Raw genomic sequence first — 21,339 nt, 5'->3', positions numbered from 1 at the left:
GTTAACATGCATTAACCTATACATTAATGCACATAAAAAAAATTACAACAAATGTGTGAAACAAACCCAAAAATACCCCACACGTGAAAATTGAAGGAAACATTTTATTATCCTCATGTGACTTTTTTGGCCACTGCACATCCCTCCATCTTGCTACCTCTTCTGGTCTTGCAATGTCCTGAGCGTGGACCCTGCTCTCTATGTATAGGGCAGAGCTTAGAGATATAAAGATCAGGTTAAGTGAAAGAGGAAAAAAATAAGGGGCAGAGCTGAAGATAAGGCAATGTTTGACCTGGGGTACTAGCAAAGAAACAAGATTTTGGGAATGCTCAGAACGGATAAGGAGGACAGGGCCAGGGGGAGGGCTGAGAGGTCAAATGGGGTGGGAAGCGTTGGTACTGGGTGGCACGTGAGAATTCATATGCTCAGTTACCCAAAGTGGATGAATACCAACTGAATAGACTGAATGGACCAATTTGATTCTTATTTACTATCATCCTATATAATAATTTGCACCTCCAACATTCTACGTCTGGATACCTGGGTTCATAACACACTTCCCATTGGTCCGCCCTCGCGATGATGTCAGAGGGCGGATCAGTGAAAGGGAAGGGAAGCCAGCACCAGCCAGCCACAGAACGTTGGAGGTGAGTAGAGAATTGCGGGAGAATCGCCCCTCTCCCTCCTCCGTCCTCCCTCCCTCCCCTCCGAGTTCCAGGACCGCCCGCCCCCTCCCTCTCTTCCCCTCTGAGTTCCATGCCCCCTCTCCTCCCTCTCTCCCCTCAGAGTGCAAGCACGACCTGTCCTCCGCCTGCCCCTCGCCTTCCTGCGTGCCAGCCAGAATTTAAAAATTCTTACCTCGGGGTCCGGCGTCAGCAGTGAAGGTGAGTGGCGCTTCAGCCTGCGCTCCTTTCTGTCTCAGCTCTGCCTCTGGTCCCGCCCTTCCGGAAACAGGAAATGAGGGCGGGACCAGAGGCAGAGCTGAGACAGAAGGGAAGGCAGTCTGAAGCGCCATGCCTGCTCCACTTCACTGTTGCTGTCGGACCATGAGGTAACAAGTTTTAAATTACAGCCGGCACTTAGGAAGGCGAGGGGCAGGCGGACAGGTCGTGCTTGCACTCGGAGGGGAGAGAGGGAGGGAGGCACGGGGGTCTGGAACTCAGACGGGAGGGGGGTCCTGGAACTCAAAGGAGAGAGAGAGAGAGGGAGGGAAGGAGGTAGGGAGGGGGGCATGGAACCTTGCTAGCGCCCGTTTCATTTCTATCAGAAACAGGCCTCTTTTACTAGCGTTATGAAAGTGCTGGTGACCAAAAGCTGGGATTGTACATGTCTGGCAGCTTGTCATTCAGGTACAACAGTTTCCAAGCAGAAAATAGAAGGTCGGCATTTCATATCTAGCAGAGCAGGGTGTAGGTAGGTTATGAAAACTTGGGGATGTCCAGGGTCAGGGGGAAAAAAAAAAAACCAAAACCCACCACCCTGCCTTGCGTTCAGGTACCTGCATCAGTCATCTATCAATATCCAAAGCCCAGTGTAGCCCCTGTCAACCCTGGAAGAATCCACACACTCCAGCAATAGACTACAAGAAAATAAACATGATGTGTTATGATCTTTAAATGCTCTGCTAATTCCAGTCATGCCCAGAACATTCAAATTATTAGCGACGGTGGTTCCCTCTTCAGCAGAGCTGTTCAAACTGTTCCTTGACAATGCAAATCCCTAATCAAAACATGCTAGAAACTATCAACGTTAAATTATTCAGAAGGCTTCTATAACATAAGCACTGCTGTACTGGGACAGACCAAAGGTCCATCAAGCCCAGTATCCTGTATCCAACAGTGGCCAATCCAGGTTACAAGTATCTGGCAAGATCCTAAAACAGTACAATACATTTTATGCTACATCCTACATAAGCACGCAACTATGGAATGCACTGCCAAAAGCTGTGAAACAACCTATGATCACCTAAACTTCAGGAAATTACTAAAAACCAACCTGTTCAAAAAGGCATATCTCACTGACCCAATATAAACACCTTCACCCCGCAACACAGCAAATCCAAGCTTGAAATGGACACTTCATAACCTCTCTCTCCTCGACCCCCACTGTAACTACGACACAGCAAAACCAAAGCTCAAAATCTACACTTTACAACCATTCCTCTCTTCGACCCCATTGTACCTGAAACGTGTACCTTATTCGACCACAATATCACTTTGTAACTGTTTTTACCAGATTGGCGAATGCCTTTATGGTACTATGTAAGCCACATTGAGCCTGCAAATAGGTGGGAAAATGTGGGATACAAATACAACAAATAAAATTAATAAATAAATGCTGCTTATCCTAGAAATAAGCAGTGGATTTTCCCCAAGTCCATCTTAATGGCTTATGGACTTTTCTTTTAGGAAGTTATCCAGACCTTTAAAGCTAAACTAACTGCTTTTACCACATTCTCTGGCAATGAATGCCACAGTTTAATTACACGCTGAGTGAAGAAATATTTTCTCCGATTCATTTTAAATTTACTGCTTTGTAGCCCTAGTATTTTTGGAAAGAGTAGAGTGATTCACGTCTACCCATTCCACTCCACTCATTTTATAGACCTCTATCATATTCCCCTCAGCCGTCTTTTCTCCAAGCTGAAGAGCCCCAGCCACTTTAGCCTTTCCTCATAGTGAAGTCGTCCCATCCCTTTTATCATTTTCATCACCCTACTCTGTACCTTTTCTAATTACACTATATTGAGATGCGGTGACCAGAATTGCACATGATATTCAAGGTGTGGTCTCACCACATGGAGCAATACAAGGCATTATAACATCCTCATTTTTGTTTTCCATTCCTTTCCTAATAATACCTAACATTCTATTTATTTCTTAGCCGCCGCCGCACACTGAGCAGAGGGGTTCATAACAACAATGATACCTAGATTCTTTTCCTGGTCGGTGATTCCTAAAGTGGAACCTTGCATCACGTATCTATAGTTTGGGTTCCCTTTTCCCACATGCATCATTTTGCACTTGCTCACATTAAATGTCTGCCATTTGGATGTCCATTCTCCCAGTCTCGTAAGGTCCTCTTGTAATTTTCACAGTCCTCTTGCATTGTAACAACTTTGAATTACTTTGTGTCATCAGCAAATTACCTCACTAGTTATTCCCATCTCTAGATCATTTATAAATATGTTAAAAAGCAGCGGTCCCAGCACAGACCCCTGGGGAACCCCACTATCTACCCTTCTCCATTGAGAATCCCAATCATTTAGTCCTACTCTTGTTTTCTATCTTTTATCCAATTTTTAATCCACAATAGGACACTACCTCCTATCCCATGACTCTCCAATTTCTTCTAGTCTTTCATGAGGTACTTTATCAAACGCTTTATGAAAATCCAGATACATAATATCAACTGACTCACCTTTATCCACATGTTTGTTCACCCCTTCAAAGAAATGTAGCTGATTGGTGAGGCAAGATTTCCCTTGACTAAATCCATGTTGGCTTTGTCTGATTAATCCTTGCTTACGTACATGTTCTTTAATTTTGTCCTTTATAATAGTCTCTACCATTTTGCCCAGCACTGACATCAGGCTCACTAGTCTATAATTTCCCGGATCACCTCTGGAACCTTTTTCAAAAATTGGCATTACATTGGCCACCCTTCAATCTTCTGGTACCATGTTTGATTTTAAAAATAAATTACAGATTACTAACAACAGATCTGCAAGTTCATTTTTCAATTCTGTCAGTACTCTGGGATTAATACCATCCCGCCAAGGCAATTTGCTACTCTTCATTTTGTCATATTGCCCCATTACATCTTCCAGGTTTACAGATATTTGTTTCAGTTTCTGCAACTCAATGGCATTGAACAACATTTCTGGCATTGGTATCACTCCCACATCTTCCTCTGTGAAAACCAAAGCAAATAATTTATTTAATCTCTCCGCTATGGCCTCGTCTTCCCCGAGTGCCCCTGAGAAGTGAGGACATGATTTAAGATTATACTTTTCCAGGTTGTGAATCCCCCAGATCCTTGGGGGGGGGGGGGGGTGTTATTTGCATCAACTTTAGGATTTGTGCATACTTTTATAATCAACCCTTCCTACTCTCCCATCAAATCTGTTGTATCTACTGAGAAAGCCAAACAGCCAGCATTTGGCTGACTGTCACAGCCTTAGAATGATCCATTAACTTTCATTAATAAAAGCAGAGAAAAGTAACAAGAAGTTCTTGATTCAGCTCACGCTCCAAGTACAGCAGTTCAGTGGGAGTTTGCCCAGATCCCCTAAGTAGGATGAGAAGGGAACATCCCCCGCATTCCCCACTGATGCTCACCTCTCTGCCAGTCCACGCTTTGTCAGTCCCGAGATGACAATGGGATCAAAAGGCTCCTCCGTTCCTGAGATTGTTATCCCAAGGGGACCCCCATAGCGCTTCAGCTCCACCGTGTAGATAATGGCACCCGTCGTCTCTTGTTCATCTGGAAGGGAAGGTGGGAGTAGGCTTAGAGCAGCAGATCTCACTTTTGGTTTTTTTTTTTTTTTAAGTGTGACCTTCTATTCAATTATCTGCATCCTTGTATTTAACTTCTCTTGCTGACCAGACCTCTTTGTCTGACAATTTTACACATAGGTTACTGGAACTCGCTGCATGAATAACGAAGCGGACCAGATCAAAGGTCCATCTCACCCAGCACCCCATCCCCCAAAGTGGCAACATAAAGTGCCAACAGCACATTTATAAGAACAGACCAAGTGTAGACTACCCAACCCTGTTCTGCCCTTCCAATTCCCAGTGGTCATGACTTGGGAGTGCATGAACCTGAAGGCAGGCTGGCATGAGCAAGACGTTGAATGTTAACTGGCCTGTGCTCAATGATCTATCATTTATGTTAACAGGTACCTCCTCTGGCTTTATTTTAAAATGTGCCTACTGACATCTTCATATGATCCTCAGATGCCCCTATTAGGAGACACAGAGAAAGGCTCTATTCACAGTTCACGACTTTCTACATACGTTACTCAAGACAGACTCCCATAGTCTCTCTCCACATAAATAATTCTCTGTTGCCCTTCTCTGATTTCCTGGGTGTACTATGTCATTTCTGAGACAGGCTGATCTGAACAGACTACAACATTATCTATTTATAAATGTGCATTACTTTGCATTTATCTTTACCAAAATGCATCCACCCACTTTATGGCGATTCATCAAGTTTGGTGGATTTCCATGGAGCTCTTCATCAGTTCTCTTTGGACATCTAGCTGGGGACAGAGGTGCATGGAAATGGGATTGCATCATTGTTATGCAGCTCTAGCTGTCTTGTTGGGCAGGCTGAATAGACCCTGCGAGTCTTTATCTGCTGTCATTTACTATGCAAGACATCAAGAGGTCATACCCGAATTATCTTCATCTTTCCTTATCTTCAGCTTCACCAGATCCTCACACTGCCTCAAGATCTGCACTGCGTCTTCCATGGAACAGTTATCAAGACGAATATTATCAATGGCCAACAGCTTGTCTCCTGGCTCCAGCGTTCCTGTTCTGTGGATAATCCAGGTTCAGAACATGTGGGGGGGGGGGGGGGAGAAAAAAAAAGAATCAATTCTTCTGTCTGCTGATTTTCAATTTTACTGTGATTTGATTTGACAGCTCTTTTGAGTCCCAAACCACAAACAGATAAATCTTTTCCCCCAGGTTCTGGGCTGACCGAACAGGAAAATGGATCCTTTAGACTCAAACTAGTCTCTTTGTAACCTCTGGACTTTCCTGTTTATTTTTATATCTCTAGACAAAGTAAAAAAAACTGGTAACCCCCCAAAATATATACAAACAATACTTCTAAAGAAAAAATTCCTTTGTGTGTATTTTTTTGTCCTTAGATTTTACAATACTTCATTCCTAAATACCCTTAAAAAAAAAAACCATACCAGCAGGGGGGGAGGGGGGGGGGAGAAAGACATCAGAACTAGTGTATCGCAAACGCATAGCTGGCGCTGTAAGAAACCCTATGTCAATCCCGTGCCATAAATTACAAATGTTCTTATCTGTCAAAAAACTCCCACCGAATGTATTAAACTATTATAGCAGTCGAACATGGAAGAAATTGCTGAAACATATCATCAAGATAAATAAACAAAATAAGGAATGACCACTTATCCACTCTATGCAACCTTCATTGCTGAAATAGGAACACCCAACGCTCACAAAAAAACATGGCGTTTTGGCTACCCGCCTTCCAGGGTTATTCAAAAAAATTCACATAGGGTAGACACCATTGTTACATTGCAGTACAGGGCAATCCGGATGTCTTTTCTCCCGCTGGTATCTTTAAGGGTATTTAGGAATGAAATATTGTAAAATTTAAGGACAAACACACACACACAAAATAATTTTTTTTCTTTAGAAGTGTTTTGTGTTTTTATATATTTTTTGGGTTACCAGCTTTCCTTACATTTTCTGTAGATATTGTCTAGAGAGAGGTATATGGGTTTTTCCCTTTTTGCTTTGATGTATTTTTATATCCCTGCCAGAAGGATTTGCATTATTTTTTTTGCTAAGCTGGTCTTTACCACATTGACTAGTCCTGAAAAGGGTAATACCTATATGATTTTACCAGGAATATCTAAGATCCATCTTAAATCGAAACATCCATCTAATCTATTTTGAAATGCAAAAAATTATCCATTTTTATAAGAATAACTCTATTTCCGACTTGTGCACCTGCCAAACACTTCAGTTAAGTAATTTAAATCTTTCAGGATTGCACACATTCCTTTGATCTATACAATGTGCAGTAACCTTATAAAAGGGATGTCCAATTGTCCGACACTCATTTTTGATGGATAAGCTGGGCTTTACTTTTCACAAAGGAATATATTAAGAGTAAACCCCAGCACTCAAAATGTACCAGAGATTAAGAGTGCACAGCCAGCCTTCACTCCCATAGACACAAAAGCCAGAAATGTCCCCTCTTGGTAGAGCAGAAATGACAAACTACTTTCTGTGAAAAAAAGCACACACAGCGTTACTGTTTATTTCAGCACCACAGACTCAAGAGGGGAAGATGTCAACCAATCAACTGCTGGAGGAGACAACCTGAAATGCTGTGTAGCAAAACCCAATTCCAGATCAGGCGCTCCCGGAGTCAATTACTTTGTACATGTCTATGGCAACTCCAAACTGGCATCTCATTACTGCCAAGAGCACAATTTTTTTCTGAATTCTTTTAACCTTAATGTTAAAGCAAAGTCTTTAAAAGCTGTGCACAGCACAACTGATGCAAGGCAAAGCATTGCTACCAAATTAATGCTTTTTTCTCCCTTGGGACAGGGGTGGGACATCAGTGTCTCCCAACGGGTAAGTTTTACACATAAACACAACTTTGTCTATTTGTTCTTATTAAGAAACCCCCGAGGACTGTTTGTTGAACGTGGCCCATGTTGGGTTATTGTGTCAGCATTTTCTGAAGAACAAACCTTAGTCACCTTAGACATTGTGGTTGGCTTCTATTTTTCTTGGTTGTTCATGAGTTTTACACAAACCATGACAAGAATGGATCTCACACAGTGGCAGCCCTATCATTAGGCCACCTGAGGTGGGGGCCTCAGACAGTACTCTTCCTGGAGCGGCATCTCCCCCCTTCCTTCCTCCACCCCCTACCCCTGAGTTTACCTTCTTTGTCCATTTTCTAAAAGGCAGTGACGGAAGCAGCGATTCCCATATGCTGCCCTGCCACTGGCCTCTTCTCTTTACTATGGCCCGCCTCTCTGATGTAACGTCCTGTTTCCTTAGAGGCAGGCTGCAGTAGAGAAGAAGCCAGTGCCAACGGCAGGACAGTGCATGGGAATTACTGCCACCGCTGCCGCCTTTTGGAAAATGGGAAAAGAAGGTAAGCTCGGGGAAGGGGGTGGAGGAAGGAAGAGGAGAGATGCCAGACAGTGGCCTGGGGCAGGGGTGACATCTTGCCTTGGGCCTCGATATTCAAAGTAATTTAGGTGCGTAGAAGCTCCTGTCTGGTAAAATCCCTTGGGGCTGGCTATCCTCCAATATCTAATGGCACTCAACTAGGCATTGCCACTAAGTGGCCATTTTGGAACTGGGCCGCACAGGGTCATTACAGGGTGGAATTATGGAGGAGCTGGCAGTCGTGTGTGCTGGCAATATTCGATAGCAGTGACTGCATAGCTAAGCAAGACAATAGGACCACACAAAAAGCAACTCTGTCTGGTTAGCTATGTGGGTGCCAGCCCAATCCAGTCGTAGTTTTCCCCCTCTCAAATCCCCCCTCCATATCAATAGGCTTTCTAAGACCCCAAGGATCCATAGCCCCTCTCATTCATGCCCCCCATTTCTCCTTCAGGGAACTAGATGCCCCAATACGAAGCCCCACCAGGCCTACCTTTTAGATCCCTGGTGGTCTAGAGGTCCAATGGACTCCTCTGCCCTTTGCAGCTCCAGCCTCAAAATAGCTACTGCATCCTCTAGCGGCAGTCTCGTGGTATTAAACACTAGTACCATGAGAGTGCCTCTAGAGGTCGCAGCAGCCATCAAGGCTGGAGCTGCAAGGGGCTTTCCAATTGCATTTTGTCGTACTTGATTCCCCCCCCCCCCCCATAATAGTACAGAATTGTCCTCTACCACTACCACTGTTGTCTTTCTACTGTCTGGCACTGTGCCCAGTTTTCTTGTGTCAAGCCATATAAAACTGTTAACATGTTTAGCAAAAGCATTTGCACAAAGATCTGCAGCTCAGCAAGCACCGTCTTAGTAAATGCACTTCTCTAGTCACAGGCCAGGGTATTTGGCAGTTTTTGTTTCTGGAAGAAAAACAAAGGTTTTTCTCACCTGTGTGCTACACTTCCCTTCTTGATATCAGATATAATTAAGGGATCTCCGGTCTTTCTACTGGCAGCTGGAAAAACAAAACAAGCTGAATAGTACATGCAGAAAAGCAGGAGGAGAAAAATGGGGTTGAAGTTTGGGTGTTCTTTGTAACAGGAAGTATTATACAGAAACCCCATGCTGTAAGGTGTAATTACACAAGAAAACCTTAAGGCCATTGGAAGGGGTACACGAGACAGGCGATTACCTCAGGTGCTAGTGTACCACACTGCCCCTCATCATGCAGTGGCAGAAGTACACTCTTGAGCAGCCTTATCTGTTAAGTATCCTGCTCTTCCCCCCCCCCCCCCCCCCGGCAGTGTTGGTGATAGTCCTCTCCAAACCCCCCTCCCAGTCAAGGCATCATTGCCACATCTGTCCCCAGGATTTTACTTTCCATGTTTGTTCTGGAACCTCCAGCTTTTCTCATTCTTGTTAGTTGCAGGAACTCCCAAAGTAAAACTAAGCCTCTGATGTAAATGAGTCTGAGAAAGTTCTATTGTCCAACAGCCGACAGACTATGGAACAGTTTGGAAAGTTCCTCAGATTGAATTCAAACATATGCAAATTTAATAAGGTAATAGTCTCAGTTTATTGAGCTATTAATGTCTGCCTGCTTTTAGTAGATTCTGCTATACAGGGACAGGCTTTCAGCAATATAAGTTCTAAATGGATGGAAACACACATAAAAGGAGGTTGCTCAGAATTCTTGGATAGATCAGTCGGAACTGGTACTGCAGTAAGGATCAGCTCTAGAAAGCACCATTAATCAATGGGATAGCCAATCTGGGATTAAAGGAGAAGCCTAATGGTTAGAGCACTGGCTTGGGATCCCACTGTGGCTTCTTGTGATCTTGGGCAAATCACTTAATACTCTATTGCCTTAAATGCAAACAGACCAAATTCTCCAGGAGGTACCTGAATGTACATTGCTTCAATACTTTCAGGCTTGTAGGGAGTATTTAAGAAATTAAATAAAATAGGTTGATTTTCAGGTATCTGATTACAATCGAGTCAGATTTGAAATGTTTAGAATTATGTTTTTCAATCTTCTATGGACTAGGTGGCTGATTAAGGTACCAAGCAATTTGCATTTTCAGAGTTTCTTCTCCCTCCTCCCTGCCATCTCCCAACTCCAAACAAGAGAAAAACAGCTGGTACACTGGCTATGTTTTAGAATGAGCAGGCACTGAAAAAGCTTCCGCCACAGGTCAGATATCAGCCATCTAAATCCATGAAAAATGACAAATATAAAATTTTTAAACATTTCAAATCTGAATCTATTATAATAAAATAGCTAGAAAAAAAAAATCAATCAAGATTTCCAGCTTCGCTCTCCCATTTATTAATTGCAATGACAGATTCCTGAATTTGATGAATGCACAGCAACATTAATCACTAATCAGTTTTAATCCAAGTGCTTACTTTTGACTTGACACATTTTCTCTTTGATAAGTGGACTTGAAATGTGCAATGATTAATATTTTTAGGTCATTTGATCCAGAGGAGCACACTTTTAAAAATAACAGTCACCCAGGTTTTTGTCTGTTTCTATGAATCTTTAACCTGTGGGTATAGTACATGATTACTTTATCCATTTTTTTTCTTGTTTTATAGCATTAAATCATTCACCAGTTATCCTTTCCAAATCTTCTATATTATTCTAAATTGTTCAGCACTGAAAGGAAAGCCAAAGACCATTAGAAAGATTCAGTTTCACTGGATGGAAACTTAAGACAGCCACAGCACCTCATGTCAGTTGCACAGAGGGGGCAGGAACTCAGCTTGTAATAGCTCAGACTAAATCAAGAACATGAAGCTCTGTTCAAGTTGGCCTCAAGCTGCAGTGCTCTTATGCACAGCTTCCTCCTGCTTCAGGAGCCCTAGCAAGCCCATTTAAGGTCTTTGAGAAGACAACCCAAATAGAAGGAGTTCTGTACTGGGAGCAAAACCATAGCAGTCTATGGGTTAGCTCTGTACACTTGGTGATAGCTGTGAAAGCAGAAGAGAAATACACTTTTAAGAAGATAGAATCTATCACAAAATGTGTGAATGGATACAAACATGCCTATCTCTCCTCTTGAAGAGGTATTTTAAGAGTTACTAAAAGTCATTATTGTTGGCAAAGTTGTCGATGGTGAGATAGCAACAGCCTCTATTGACAGGAATCTCCAGCACCGTGACGGACATCAAACAACTATTCTGACAGCTCAGAGATGAGGAACTTTTCCCCCCATTGTTGGAGGTGAATCAGGAAGACCTGGACCAACACAAGCAATAGATAGAAGATGAACAGAACCGATGGTACAGAAAACAGAGCGGCTTTTAATGTTGTGCGTCAGCTCTTTCCATATTGCCATTTCCAGATGATTTGGGTGTTTTAGATGGGGCAAAATTAAAAAGGGTGTCCTCCAAGGAGAAGGAGCATTACCACCAGTAAATTATAGCTGACCAAGGTGGAGCATGAAGTGACTTCCTAAGCTGGAAGTTCTCACTTAGCCTTAAATCTGGACTCATGGATAAGTCAATACAATTTTAATTACAAATATTAGTCTTGCATTAGAACCTATAAGTAGGTAGTGAATTCAAGATGTAAAGACAATACAAATTCTACTAAACACAGCAACAGTTTTTCCACTGATGCCATTTCAATTAATCCTGAAGATTAGAACCCATGACTTATTTCTCAGCCCTGTCTTTAGCCATGGCACCATGCTGTACCCCATCCCCCCATTAGCAGACCAGATGTAGGATTCCTCTTGCCACACTTCTAAAGGTAGAGGCCAACTGAATTTAGGTTTCAGTTATGGCACCAAAACTGGTCAATAATCCTTTTCTGCCCAGTTTCAGTTTCGGCTGAAAGGCCATTTTAATTTTCGTTCACGTTTTCACTTTTGGTCAAAACTGGCGATTTGTTTTTGGTGGAAGCTAAAAATTTGTGCTTGGTCCCATTTGTTCGTTTCTCTCCCTCCACCATGAACAGAAGTTACCTTAAATCTCAGCTCCCCCCCCAAATACCTCCCTCCTGGGCCTATCTTACAATCCTTGGTAATTTAGGGGTATAGTTGGGATAAAATCAATCCCAATTACTCCTGCCCATTCCGGCTCTGCTCTCAAAGTTGTTGCCACAACTGGGGCATCAGTTCTGCCCTGACTATACCACCAGGGACTGTAAGATAAGCCGGGAGAGGAGGGAAGACTACTTTTTGTATTTTTATTTTTGGTACTGCGATTGCAATGTAGTTATGACCCTGCACAATAGTTTATAGGGTAACTAGAACGCTCCAAATAAGTACTTTTGATACAAACTTTTAGTAGGAATTTAAGTCCATAAGTTTGGGGTAAGCTCCTTAAGAATTAAGCTCTCTGTGGAGTTATGTCAGCTGTCACTCCATGTGTGGCATAAAGTCAGTGACTGTATAAGCTCTGTGGCTTTTAGTTTCTGTTTTAATTAGTTATGGTCCATGTGTGTGGAGGCTATTTTGCTTGGAGGAAAAATACGGTCTTTCATTATTTAAATTATATTCTGGCTTGGATACTGTGGGTTTAGCAGAAAAGAACTGCAAGCTCTGACGACCTAGTGGCCCTCACTGGTCCATATTCCCACAACCAAACTTGAGTTTTCGGTTTCAGCTTCAGCCAAAACCAGGTGATGAGTTTCAGCTGCAGTTTACATTTCAGCCAAAACTTTTCGGACAGTTTCAGTGTTCTGGTTTTGGCGAAAACAAAAATAAAAAAAAAAAGCACTTTTGATCTGCTTCTGATGCCTTCTGCAATCTAAGAGTGCAATGCAAGCAATTCATTGGTCAGGATTTTGCAGAACAGTTTTCCTAAGCGTGAATATACAAAGCTCAGCATCACAGGCACTGGACAAAATCATTTTCAGCTAAGTTATTTCCATGCTGACTTAATCATCTGACCTTTGAACAGAATAGACGACCCAACACTCACCGCTGATGGTAATTCCCAGCTCCACACCTCTTTTCTTGGGAAGTTTCACGTGGAAGGTACCACTGCTGGGAATCACAGATTCTGAGAACAGGAAAACACACACACTGCTTCACTGGAGCCACTGGGAACCCAGGGGTGTTAATCTAGTCTAGGAGACACCTCACTAGGATCATTTTCTTATACCATCTGCTCAGCTTTCCTTTCTCATCCATTCCATCCCAACCCTCCTTACCACTGCTTAGCTCATACCTTCCCCACCCTCCACCAGCAGACAGCTTTAGCCAAGCGTTGGTAACTGAATGATTGCTTCTCTCTCAGGATTGCGGTCTTTGGGGAAGTATTAAACTTAAAGTTTGCTGGAATTTTGTTATGATTCATTTTATCTTCTTACTAGTAAAAAAGCCCCGTTTCTGATGCAAATGAAACTAGGGCTAGCAATGTTTTCTTCTGTGTGCATGTGGGAGTGTGTGTGTCCCTGCCCTCTGGCCTCTCTCCCCTCCCCCCTCTGAGTCCTTCACTGTTACAGAGCCAGCGATTTGATTTCGTGCTCTGCTGTTTTCCTTCACTGACTGTGTTACAGAGAGGGCGGGGCAGACACTCATAGGGAAACCGGATATCTCGCCCCCTTCACACTTCCGGCTGGAGGCTTCATAGAACGTTGGTGTTGCCTTTTATATAGAGAGAGATATGGGTGTATTTCTGTCCTTTTTAATTTTGGAGATCTTTTTATTAGAAATACTGTTAGAATTATGCACCACTCAGTTCTACTAGTCAGTTAGGACAGTATAGAAAGTGTTAAACTAAAAATGAGATTTTGCACGTGTTGGCTACTTGGCCTTCATTGGAAGGCTTCTATTTCAGTGGTCTCATTAATTCCACAAAATCAATAACAAATTAGGCAAATGCCATTTCCTCTGCATAAAATGACAATTTGACACATGAACGTCAAAGACCTTTAAGACAAGGCCGCCGAGAGACTAGGCCAAGCCCAGGGCAGGGCTGTCCCCGCCGCTGCCGCCCCCCGTCGCTCTCACCTGCCTGCCTCCACGGCTCCGGGCCCCCTGCATTCAAGGCGGCAGTCGCAGATCACCTCTCTTCTGGCCTTCCCTCCCTGTGTCCCACCTTCGTCTGATGTAACTTCCAGTTTCCGCAAGGGTGGGACACAGGGAGGGAAGGCCAGAAGAGAGGCGATCTGCGACTGCCGCCTTGAATGCAGGGGGCTTGGAGCCAAGGAGGCAGGCAGGTGAGATCGGGAACTGCAGTGCCGGCGGCCTGACCCCGACGCCGGGTCCCCCTTGGAGGCCCGGTCCTGGGGAATTTTGTCCTCCCTGCCCCCCCCCCCCCTCTCGGCGGCCCTGCTTTAAGAATGATAGTTCTGTGGTTTGCCTCCTTTCCAGGGCAGTCACTGGACAAAAAGTCACCTCGGGCAACTAGGGTTGGTTTTGGTGCTGATAACTTGTGGACTTCCAGACTCAAGAACAGTGGAGTGGCAGCCCAGAGGTTAAAAGCAGAGTTTACTTCCTGTTTCTCCTACTGATGCTTCTTGTTATTTTGAGCAAGACCCTTCAAGCCTTCAATTGTGGGACAGATTGCTAGGCCTGCACACTTTTCTTCTCTGTGCTATTATGCTCTCCTTTTATGGCACTCCAGTTCCCACTTCTATTGATTTTGATGGTAAACTGCTTTGATATCTTGTAATGGAAAGGGATATAGCAAATCAGACATTGTGAGCCTGCTCAAGTAGGGAAATTGGAAGATGCAGTTCGCCTTCAGAATTGGAAAGATGTGTAAATCTACAATCCAAATCCTAAGCCAGAGATAGCTTAGCACCCTGGACTGTTTCCCTGCTTCCTCCCTAGGACCTACCCTGTTGCTTTGTACCTCACTAGATTAAATACTCTTAACTCACCTGCCACATCGAATTCAATCTCCAGAGTTACGCTGTTTGTGAGTGCAGCGTCCCGCAGGAGCTGATTGGCCTCCTCCAGGGTCCCATCTTCTGTTGGGATGCCGTTGATGGACAGCATTCTGTCACCCACCTGCAGTAACCCACACCTGCGATTAAAAGGAGGAGAGAAGGGGAGGGGTGGCAGAAAATCAATGCCTGGAAGTTTGCACCAAATACCTAGGGAGTGATTGGGGACTGGTGAACATGCAGCCAAGAGGATAAAACTCTTGAACTTGGAGAAAAAGGCGGAGATATCCGACATGATACACATACCTCCCCTTCCCCAAACGGTACGTTGAAAGCAAACAGTCTCTACTTTGCCTTTCATTTACAGTAGAGAACTAGAGCAAAGCAAAAGGATACAGGAAGGATGAGGTGAAAGCGAGAGAAAGCTGTGAAAAAAGTAAAAACACAAGAGCCGAGAACCCCCCCACCCCCACAAAATCAAAACAGAAGGATGAAAAAGCTGTGGCAAACAGCGTCATAGGGAAATGAAACCTCTAAAGAAGTGCCTCCATTAAGCCTGGTTTTATTCTTGAAGCATTCATCTGGCTTTTCAATGCACCAGAGACCAGCTAATGTGATAGCACAGGATAAGTCTTCAGATTAATGTTTTGCTAATGTTGGAGCTTTAATGCAAGTCAACACCACCATTAAATGCCTTCAAAACAAGCAGAAAAAAAGGTGTGTCTCCCACAGGCACTATTCAGAGAGACCCAGAGCAATTTCTGCCCGATGCTAGCACTGTCTTCCCCTCTCTCCAGCACGTCCCTTACCCCCACCCATTCCAACTTGCGCAAACCAAGTCAGACCACCTAACTGTCCTGTTACCTGTGCTGTGCTTCCATTGGCTCCTGTGCCCGAGTGGTTACCCTCCTCTGCTGGGCTGGCATGTACCTCCACTGACAGCCAAGGCCTGTTCCCTCCCAACCACACCAATGTCCACTACAGCACCTTCATTTAGCAGACCGTGGTACAACACTGCTAAGCAGGGGTCACAGACCGACGTGATGACCTGCTCATAAGGAATTTTACGCTTTTTGAAAAGAAATAATCACCAGGTCACCAGACTTCTGGTTTAGTTCAATATTTGATATGAATTTAAATCTTAATTTAGTTCTTACACATTTTCCAGTCTAACCATTACAGATTCATAGATAGCCCCACCTCAGTGTCTAGGTTAGCAACAGAACAGGTGGAACGTGCCACTTTAATACACAGTAGATATGTTGCAGAGAGGGGGTATTATATCAACAAAGTGAGCAGCACTTCAAGGTTAGGATAACTTTTCTTCATCTATAAATGTCCTTCATTGTTATAGTCTACAGTCGACGACCTAACTTATGCTATAACTCATTTTATCACTTAGAAACCTCTATGCAATGCCATAATGCATTCCTCTGTACCATGTATGTATACAACTAAATGAATTACCATTTGAAATTCTGTACCCGGAAATGGCGATCGCCATCACGGCATAATGTAAGCCACATTGATCCTGCAAATAGGTGGGAAAATGTGGGATACAAATGCTACAAATAAATAAATAAATACAACTGTCCAGTCCACTGGCCCAGTAATTGGGTAATTCAAGAACCTACGTTTGGACTCAGGGGCGTCCCAAGGCAAGATGCCAGACTGTGCCCTGGGGGGGGGGGGGGGGGTGAAAGTGTCTGAGCCATGCCTCAGGTGGCATCATTTTCACCTACTTTCCCCCATTTACCATAAGGCAGCAGCAGTGACGATTTCCATGCCACCAGCACCGGCCTCTTCTCTTCTGTGGCCCGCCTCTGAGGAAACAGGAAGTTACATCAAAGATGTGGGTCACAGTAAAGAGAAGAGGCCGGTGCCAGGGCAGTGTATGGGAATCACTGCCACCACTGTCTTTTGGAAAATGGACAAAGAAGGTAAACTCAGGGAAGGAGGTGAAGGAAGGAAGGAAGGAAGGAAGGAAGGAAGGAAGGGGGGAGATGTGGCTCCAGGGAGAGTGCCGCCTGAAGCCCCTGCCTTAGGTGGCCTAATGATAGGGCTGCCACTGTTTGGACTCATCAGAGGCAGAAAGATTGTAACAGCCGCTCAGTGAAGGACTCTGCTCTACCATGTGCTATAGAAAAGTTTCTGTATATGCCCTTTCCACATGGGATGACAGGGAGGTCAGAGTGCTGGGAACTAATTGAGACCAGGATGGAAAGGAATGAGCAGAAAGGCCTTGCAGGTGAGATCTCATTTCACAAATTATTACATATTCATTCACCAATTCTCCAAGCTCAGAGCACCGTCCTGACTCTGCCCATCACCAAGACTTGCTGGGAAGCTTTTGCAAAACTATTTACAATGCAAGCCCCCACAACTGCTCCTTTTTCCGATTCATTAATGTAGTGATAGGAGTTAAATTACAACAAATGAGTCAATGGTGTGTATGTGCCCAGGGCAGATTCAAAAACAAAACATGCAGATGAGCCTCCTTTCAAAGATACTCAGGTAAAATAGCAAAAGGGGAAAAGGAAAAACCACCAGACTATTAGCATTCAGCTAGTGAAGAAAGAAGAATGACCTTATTATCCTCTTCCTCTGTGCTTCCACCTGCCTTACCCTTCCTACAAAAGGATGCTTGAATCTAGAGAGATCCACTCAGCTTCGTGCAACAAATCTTTTGGGATCTACTATAAATATCACTTATGCAAAGATGCTTCGTACGTCAAAGACAGACCTGCTCATTAGATTAGCTAAGGCTTTTCTGGAACAAAACCCATCTAACCTGACCTCACAGATCACAAGAGTCAAGTGTCAACTTTGTTACTTAATGTACTGCACCATTAACATATGGTCATCTGGGCAGTTCTCAAAAGATCTTCCCATCAGTAGAACCAAGAATTCCATGATTTAGAACAAGGCTGGATTCAAAATATCCTAACCTCTGCCTTGAAAACTGAACTGTTATGATTCTGAAAGAGGGGGGGGGGGGGGGGGGGGAAGAGTTAATTAACAGGTTGATTGAGTCTCAAGTCATCACCTTACCAGAGACCTTTGCAAAATACATCAGAAGCTTCTAGAACCTATTTCAAGCCACATAACATCCAAATAAAGCAGAGCCGCATTTTACCAAAACTAAAGATGGGACTTGCACAGTACCAAAACCCACATCATCAGAACCAGGTCAGAAAAAAACAAAAACAAAACTTGATTTTGATAGAGGGTTTAGAGAAGCAAACAAAATCCAGGCAGAGCTATCTTCCTGTGAATGAGGCCAATCTACTTAACCCTGGGCACTATTTTGCTTGGAAAACCAACAACAAAAGGCCATCAGATATTTCAGGGTGGTAGAAAAGGAGGAAAAGTGAAAAACAAAAGTTGAAGCCAGCGCAAACCCGCTTCATGTTCTAAAAGTCTTGCCCACCCAACAACACATGCCAACTTGTGCTTCGTGTTCTATTCCACTCCACTCATTATTTTATAGACCTCTATCATATCTCCCCTCAGCCGTCTTCTCTCCAAGCTGAAGAGCCCTAGACGCTTTAGCCTTTCCTCATAGGGAAGTCATTCCATCCTCTATCATTTTCATTGCCCTTCTTTGTACCTTTTCTAATTCCACTATATCTTTTTTGAGATGCGGTGACCAGAATTGCACACAATATTCGAGGTGCAGTCTCACCATGGAGCGATACAACGGCATTATAACATCATTTTTTCTTTTCCATTACCAAAAGCCATGAAAACAATGTATGATCACCTAAACTTCCTGAAATCATTAAAAACTAACCTGTTCAAAAAGGCATACTCCACTGACCCAACTTAAATGCCTATACCTTGCAACACAACGAAACCAAAGCTCGTAATGGACATATAATAACTCTTCCTCTCTATGATTCCCTAATGTGTCTGTTACACATGAACCTTATTCTACCACATTACTGTATTTGTTCATAACCGAATTGGAGAATGCCTCTACGGTACTATGTAAGCCACATTGAGCCTGTAAATAGGTGGGAAAATGTGGGATACAAATGTAACAAATAAATAAATATAATCGCAACAGGAAGGTGCAGAACACACCAGAAATGACCTGGTTCTCTCCACTCTCCCCACCGTGAATCTGGTGTCAGGCCCTGCAGCTGCTGCCTGCCCCAATTACTCCGAAGGGCTGAATGGCTACATATTTTAGTTTGGCCTTGTGCTTTCAATTGATCGGCTGGGTGCGTTTTATTGTTCTTAGTCTTACCCAGCACTAAACAGATGAACAATTGGAAAGAGGACATGTCCCTGCCTTCCCTAACTAATTAAAAACAGCAGCACATTACCTTTCCGAGTGCGACTCTGTAATAGGAGGCAGTGACCTGGCACACAGTGGTCCTGAGGGATAGAACGACCATTTCTCCCCTCACTTTCAAATTGTGGCTACCCCAGCATTTTGCTGCATAAATGTATTACACTGCTCAAGCAAAGACATTTGCAGACATAGGGGGAAGCCCCCAAGAGTGTCAAGCTTAAAAAAAAAAAAAAAGAGCTACCCCCCTTAAAAAAAAAACAAACAAACAAAAAACCACACACACAACTTATACTCCTGTTGGAATTCAAATTATTATTATTATTTTTTTTTTTACCAGCCCCCTCTCTCCCTGCACCCACAGCCAGCCATTTTTTTTCGGCTGCCCCTGCACTCACCAGTGAGGTAGGAGGAAGAGGAGCTGTATCCACAGTACTATTTCTTCAGGGCAGGAAAGAACCCCTATCTTTCCTACCCACTGCTGCTGCTCTAGGCTGGCGCTGCCGCAACTTTTCCAAAATGGCCACCGAGACTTCTTGTATCAGCAGCCATTTTGAAGACATCATGGCCCCAGCCAGAGAGCAGTGGCAGCGGGCAGGAAAGAGTGGGGTTCTTTCCTGCCCCTGAAGAGGCCACTAGACCACCAGGGCATGCTCAAGTAGGCCCAGGGAGGGTCCACTGAGGATTGGGGGGGGGGGGGGGGGGAAGAGAAACCAGCCAGCTAGCTTTCCTCAGGAAATATTGAATACTTTGCAAATTCTGTGCGCCACAGTCACGCAGATTTCTGGCAGGAGTGCATATACTACAGTACAGTGACCAAACCCTCCTTTCTGCATTCAGAGCATACAGCACTAAAAGTGGCCCTAATCTGTAACACCTTACAAGGATCTATGAAGAAAACCCAGGGAAGGATGAGGCAATTCTACAGGTTGTAGATAACCATTTGTAATTCTGTAGATTATATGGAACAAAACCACCCATGTTCAATATTTCATGTGTGTGTTGAAAAGATGCCATCAAGATTAGTAGAAGGATTAAGGTAATCACTGCTCAGTTACCACCATTGGCTGTTCACTGTCCTCTATCCTTTCCTACTGCCCTTGAGGTGGATGCTTACTGGTCTGGAGTATTCTTGGGGTATTTCAATGGGTATTCCATCAGTACTTCCAGTGCACAGCTAAAACACAACGAAGCGAAAGACCAAACTGACCTGTCCAGTCTCCCAGTTGAGATTCTTCCAGTTTGAGAGATGAGAATAAAACCCCCAATACCCAACCAACACCAGCTCCCTTCCCCCTGTTTTTTTTAAACCAAGACTTTATAACCCTCATCTACCACTGCCCTTTATACTGGTCCCAAGTATACTCAACATCTGGTCCAGCAGCAATTTTCTACACAGTCCTTGGGACACACCCAGTCTGTCAGGTTTTCAGGATATCCACAATGAAACTGCACCTGCTTGATTGCATGCAGTACTTGCAAATCCTTCTCATGCATATTCATTGCGACAATCCTGAAATTCAGACAGGCCAGCATGCCTCAGTTATTGGAACTACAGGAAATTCCAACACCGACTGTTTAGGAAGAGTTTAATATGTAAGATCATTTAAGCAGATTATGGATTGGAAGTTTCTGGATGTTCTTTTTCTTCATCTCTGTGCTATTTATGATGTGAACCACTTGAATGGATTTCTCTATAAAAGTGGTATAAAAGCAACTGTTCAAAATTCTGCTATACGACTTATATTCTGCCAGTGTTGCTATGCTCATATTAGCCCTCTCCTCAAGTCACTTCACTGGCTCCCTATCCGTTTCTGCATTCAGTTCAAACTCCTCTTATTGACTTATACATGCATTCACTCTGCAGCTCCTCAGTACCTCTCCACTCTCATCTCTCCCTATATTCCTCCCCAGGAACGCCATTCACTGGGTAAATCTCTCTTATCTGCACCCTTCTCCTCCACTGCTAACTCCAGACTCCGTTCCTTTTATCTTGCTGCTCCATATGCCTGGAATAGACTTCCTGAGCCGGTACGTCAAGCTCCATCTCTGGCCGTCTTCAAACCTAGGCTAAAAGCCCACCTTTTTAATGCTGCTTTTAACTCCTAACCCTCACTCACTTGTTCAGTACCCATGTTTTATCATTCCCACCTTAGTAATTCCCTTATTTGTCCCGTTTGTGTGTCCTAATTAGATTGTAAGCTCTGTCGAGCAGGGACTGTCTCTTCATGTTCAAGTGTACAATGCTGTGTACGTCTAGTAGTGCTATGGAAATGAGAAGTAGTAGT

General features: G+C 43.8%; 1 protein-coding gene across 5 annotated transcripts in view; it reads right to left on the bottom strand.

Annotated features, from left to right (window-relative positions):
* GRIP2 (glutamate receptor interacting protein 2) overlaps nucleotides 1-21,339 on the bottom strand; it is a 347,283-nt gene that overhangs the window by 22,747 nt on the left and 303,197 nt on the right. For all 5 annotated transcript variants that reach the window (XM_030206004.1, XM_030206005.1, XM_030206008.1 and 2 more), the window contains exons 13-17: nucleotides 14,749-14,894; nucleotides 12,840-12,920; nucleotides 8,853-8,919; nucleotides 5,404-5,549; nucleotides 4,341-4,485 (exon numbers count right to left, since the gene is read on the bottom strand). In XM_030206004.1, coding sequence (XP_030061864.1) covers nucleotides 4,341-4,485; nucleotides 5,404-5,549; nucleotides 8,853-8,919; nucleotides 12,840-12,920; nucleotides 14,749-14,894 — 585 coding nt within the window. The remainder of the gene's footprint in view (nucleotides 1-4,340; nucleotides 4,486-5,403; nucleotides 5,550-8,852; nucleotides 8,920-12,839; nucleotides 12,921-14,748; nucleotides 14,895-21,339) is intronic.

Source organism: Microcaecilia unicolor, chromosome 6 (assembly GCF_901765095.1).
Source record: "Microcaecilia unicolor chromosome 6, aMicUni1.1, whole genome shotgun sequence".
In the NCBI taxonomy this organism is placed as follows: Eukaryota; Metazoa; Chordata; class Amphibia; order Gymnophiona; family Siphonopidae; genus Microcaecilia; species Microcaecilia unicolor.
Note: the sequence above shows the minus strand (reverse complement) of the source record. Positions and strands in the feature narration are given on the sequence as shown.